This window comes from Terrapene carolina, unplaced genomic scaffold, assembly GCF_002925995.2.
Source record: "Terrapene carolina triunguis isolate 2854851 unplaced genomic scaffold, T_m_triunguis-2.0 Scaffold951, whole genome shotgun sequence".
Lineage (NCBI taxonomy): Eukaryota > Metazoa > Chordata > Testudines > Emydidae > Terrapene > Terrapene triunguis.
Genome location: NW_020665302.1, coordinates 8,036,833 through 8,042,079, shown reverse-complemented (window position 1 = coordinate 8,042,079; position 5,247 = coordinate 8,036,833). Strand labels below are relative to the sequence as shown.

General features: G+C 48.9%; 1 protein-coding gene across 1 annotated transcript in view; it reads right to left on the bottom strand.

Annotated features, from left to right (window-relative positions):
* Positions 1 to 5,029, bottom strand: part of TMEM233 (transmembrane protein 233) — a 23,067-nt gene extending 18,038 nt beyond the window's left edge. The window contains exon 1 of the mRNA XM_024197393.3: positions 4,671 to 5,029. Coding sequence (XP_024053161.2) covers positions 4,671 to 4,985 — 315 coding nt within the window. The 5' untranslated portion in view covers positions 4,986 to 5,029. The remainder of the gene's footprint in view (positions 1 to 4,670) is intronic.
* Between the last annotated feature and the right edge of the window lie 218 nt (positions 5,030 to 5,247).

Here is a 5,247-nt window from a genome sequence, read left to right as displayed (position 1 = left end):
TGCTAGACTTTGTTTGTGCTCAGCTCCTGAAGGAAGGACTGAGCTCAGCGATTGGGTTCTTGCCCAGCCCTGAGGCAAGGGCTGGCGCCCACAATTCCCTATCCCTGAGTATTAGGTGCCCCGCCCTGAGCTAGGGTTTGGGCCCATCTAACCGTGTGCTTTTGTTTAGCCCCTGCCTGAGGGGCGGAACCCCGGGACTTTTGGACCCCAAGGACCGATTTGGGGCGTGTAGTGAATCGGCCTGGCACCCGACGGCCCCTGAGAGGGCCCAGCCCCCGCACCGGACCATTACACTCACACACACCAATTAATTAAAAACCCAACACCCCTATGAGGCTGGTAAGGGATACATAGAAATCACTTAATCCAGCATTATAAAACAGCTGAATGTGGGGTGGAACACATCAATGGTTTAACACTGCACAGCAACACGACACGATAGCTTAAAGCACTAAAGGAAGGAAGAAAACAATATACAATTGGAATTGCCAAGGAATACAGTTGGGGAGAATGTAATCGCCCAAGTATGAAGTTTGGCCCGGACATTGGGGTAAACACTTCTACTCTTGCAAAAAAATGCAAAGCAATCTTTAATGACTTCAAGTGACCAGGACCTCAGTTTTACAGCTTATCCAAAAGACAGCACCTCCAGCATTATAGTGCCACATCATCATCCTCTTGGACTCACTGATCTCGTGTAGCAATACGTTCCATGAAGGAGGCAAGGAATAAGGAGGAGAGAAAAATACTTAGGATGGGTGGAAAGGTCCATTCAGAAATACTCAAGGAAATAAGATGTAAAATGGGTAACACTGGAGCCCCCAGTGGTGGTGGTGGTGGGGGGGGAGGTCAGCAAAAGCAAGGGGGAAAAAGGAACAGGAACCCATTACAGTACATGAATTGTGTAGAGGATAACACATGCGAGACAGCAGAAGATAGAAAATAAATCTGTCATTGAATCCTGCTGGTGGGTTAGAGGATACCTTTGGTGTGAACAGTTGTCAGCATATCAGAAGCATGTTGGAAGGACATGACAAACAGATACTGGGCGCAGTCCTGCTCCCCTTGAAGTTTGTGGGAGTTTTGCTATTGGTTTTGATGGGATCGGGATCAGGGCCATTATGGGTTCTGAAAGCGAGCATACATTTTATACATCTCCTACTGTAACTGCTCTGAAGTCTTTTCTGAGGGAGCATGCTATTTGGTTATCTCTGCAGTCTGTATAGTTGGGCATCTTCTGTGAAAAATTGAACACGCCACATGGATATGAATGTAAATCCTCAGAGATTCTGAAAAACATTTATGAGATGGGGGGTATCAATACCAGAAGCGGTGACAGTGCAAGCGTAACAGGTTCCAATCCAGAACTTGGTGTCTGGTTGGGTGCGGTGGGTCTGGGAGTTGAAGCTCTATGGGGCTCTGTCAAAAGAAGCTTGGACAGGACATGTTATCTACAATGTAAAAAAGGGGAGGTTCTGGCTGGTGGTGACCTGAAAACAAAGGGAGTGGGTGGTTAAAAGTTGCAAGGACCATTCAGCATTCAGGAAGTGCCCTTCCCACAACTGTTTCTACACATCCCATGGAGAATTTTATTTGAGCCTGCCTACAAAAGCCTGCTTGATCTTAAACTGGGATGTGGGCAAGGGCATCTCCATACAGGGTGAAGGTGCTGTGAAGACCACCTTAGGTGTCCATGAGCCACATTCAGCTCTTAGCTGTTACACATTGACTTTAGCGAACGCACAATTTGAGTTTATAGCAAACTGATGTTCATGAACCAGCACAGTGAATTATTGTTATTTTATATTTATATAGTACCCAGAACATCCTCAGACATAAAGGATGTCACATACCATCAAAGCTAGGTCTTCTTAAATCAAGAAAGAGATTATGTGGTATAGATTGTCAAAAGCAAAGAAAATATCTACCTGGTGAAATACGACTGTAGCCAATGCCTTTCATCTCTGAAAGACTTGGTAGTCAAGACCACCTTAGAAAATCTACTTTAACTAATTATTAAGTTTAAGAATCAAAATGTGATTTCTGATTAGTTTTAGCTTAGTGTGTTTTGATACACGTTGTACACATGTAATCATCTGAGTACATATATATGAAAAGGTTTACATTTTTACTGAGTTTTGCAGCCTCATTGGCGAAAAGAGATGCAATATACAAATATGTTTGTCCGCTCAGTTCCATTAACTAAATGAAGATTACTGATCACAGGGATCATATATCTTTTTAGAGATATTAACCAGTCAAGTAATTTTTACCCATGTAGCCTCAAACTAATGGGGCTTCTTGCATAAGGGACTACTCCTTGTGTGAGTAAGGGTTTGCAAGATCAGCCCTTTTTGTCTCAGTGCATTAATTTTCGTGGGTTATTGCCAAAGAATTCAAACTATTACCGTTTGCATATTATTGTGGCAAATAAAATTAGTGTCAGGCAATCAGAAAAGCCCATATTTACTGCTAAAACCCACACACCTATAAAAGTTGGCTGAAGAAAAAACACAGCTGTTCCTTTGCCAATCAGAATGCTGCTTTGCAGTGGTCATTGTCACACACAAAGGTGTGTTAGAATAAACGTCTGCAATGTTGAATTATTTAGTTTAACAGACAAAGTTAATTGGAATAAAACTTTGTGACCAAGATAACAGAACATCGAAGACTTTATTTGAATCATCTTTGCCTCCATGTTTTAGGTCTGATAAATGTTTCATCTTTCATTTATCTGGCAGGAGAACATGAGGTTGTGTCACTGATTTATGCCACTGACACTATTATCTCCTTAATGGTTTTGGCTCAGTAAGGTACTTAAACACATGCCTAACATTAAAACCAGCAAACAGTGCCATTGACTCCAATGGGACTAGTGCTCCAAGGTAAACGTGCTCAAGTACCTTACTGATCAGGACCTGTATTCTTAGTAGGATTGCCAACAAAACCGAAGGAAGAAAATGCTTCAGAATTCAGAACTGCAAATCTCCAATCTCCTTTATATCAACTGTGAACAGCGTCATGAACCAGCTTCCTCGCGGCCTTGCTAATATTAGTATCTGGAAACCAACCAGCTGAGTAAAAACTAACCCCACGTAGGGCTGCAAAGATGCTGATAGGACAAGGGGAGCACTTGGAAGAACCTGACTCTCTAGCACAACCCCCACCATCAAGGGCATCTGTCCTCAAATTGTCAAGTCAGGCTACAGCCCTGGAGTCCTTTTGGCCTCTTTATTGCTACTGGGTGCTCAAAGAGACATGGTGGCAAAAAAAAAAAAATCACCCACTTCCCCCCGTGACTGGCCCGAAGATGCACTCCGTCCCATTAGACACAGTTCAGGCTGCGGAGATTGATGCATTTTGACCCCCAAGCTTGTACGTTGTGACTCCTATCTAGGAATGAAACCACATACCCCCAAATGCGCCAAGTACCACAAAACACAGGGGCCCTTCTGCTTATTAACACAGGTGCCCACGAAGCACATTGCTTTGCGCGCTGTCTCCTTGGCTCCCCACTGAATCTAGAGTGCAGTTCAAGGTCTCTGTCCTGACATTCAAAGTCCTCCATGGGATTGGCCCAAGCCACCAGAGAGATTGCTTCTTCCTCTCCCAGCCAGGCCCTCCACAACAGGTACCGTTCCTCCAAAACAACAGAACCGTCAACCAACAGGGGGAAGCTCCTCAGCGCAGGAGACAAAGACTGGCTTCGCTCACACAAGAGAAAGAAAGCGAGCTAGAGAGGAATATGGGGGGAGGCGGGGAAAGAAACCTTTGCTGTATTTTATCACGCATGCTCCTCATAGCGATGCCAGTCAAGATCACAGACTGGGTATTTAAGAATACTTTAATGGAAAGGAAAGATCGGCCCTGACCCTTTGGTTCTACAGATCAGGAGCATACAGACTGTATTCTATACCGCAAGAAGGTCGCTTATCCACTAGGTCAAAGAGAGGCATGCAGGTGTGTGCTCTCCTGCTTTACCCCTCTTCAGTTACTCAGCAGTTGTAAAGAGGTAAAGTGTGAGGGGAGGTTTAAGATCAAAGGCTGACTTTGTCCAGAACATTATTGTGTTTTTCCAGTGTTGGGGGGAAAGGGGGCAGAATACATTAAAAAGAAACAAAAACCCACCCACCCAAATCCTTTGCCAAGTGTACAGGTGAATTGACAGGAGAAGGTGTGCTGCTGGGTTTGGAATTCCCTCTGTACGAGAGAGGGGTTTGAGCAACAAAATTTAGAGCCAAATGTGAGCTCCCCAGAGTTGGAGCTGGCCTTTCACAGCTATGGAGCCGGTGTGCTGGGGGGAGTCCAGCCCCCTTCCTGTGCATACTGGAGAGGGGTGAATACTATGACACTGAAATAGTCACCACTCCAGGCACAGCGGTGGGACAGGCCAGAGGCCGGGGAAAGGGACGTCTCTCGAACTGCCCAGCAATGCTCCACCTGATGCCCAGATGGGCCGAGCTAGGACACGGCTTGGCAGAGCAAAGGGACGAGGGAGGGCTCCGCAGGGAGGACCTGAGCAAACCGAGTCCGGCTGCTGCTGCTCTCCTTCAGGAGCCCGTGGCGGGCAGTGGCTGCGGGACCGCCCAGGGCTGGCTCTCACCACCGATCAGCCCCCAGGGACAGTGACCTTGGCAAGCTGCCCCCAGGGGCTCTCCCCGGCCACTCACCATGATGGAGAAGACGAAGGCCACGATGTTGATGGGGTACGCGGGGCAGAAGCAGGAGAAGATGCTGAGGACCAGGTAGTTCTGGGGCATGGGCTCGGCCTGCGGGGGCTCATGCTGGACGCTGGGCTCGGGGCTGCCGTGCCAAGCCCGCTTGAGGTCCGAGCTGGCGGCGGGTTCAGACATGGGCAGCAGCCGGCGCTGGAGGCTGGGGCGGGAAGCGCTCGGCAAAAGGCTCCGCGCTCTGGGCTGGGAGCTCCGCGGGAGGGTCTGAAATCCCAGCGCAAGGCTCAGGGGAGCCGTGACCTCACCCCGCATCTCTCCTCCCCCGCCCCCGGCTGCAGGGAAGGGAGCCAAGAAAGTCCGCCCGAGAGACACGCGGCGCGGCGCGGCGCCTCCTCAGCCGGAGCCTCATGCTACGCGCCGCGGAGCGGGGCATGGGGCAGGGGCCGCTCCGTCTTGTGACCCGCGGGCTAGCGGCCCCGCCCTCGCTCGCCCTGGGCCGAAGGGGAGTAAACACAGGGGCCGGGCAGGACAACATCGGAAGGGGGCGAACTTGTGGGGAAAGGGGGGGGGGGGG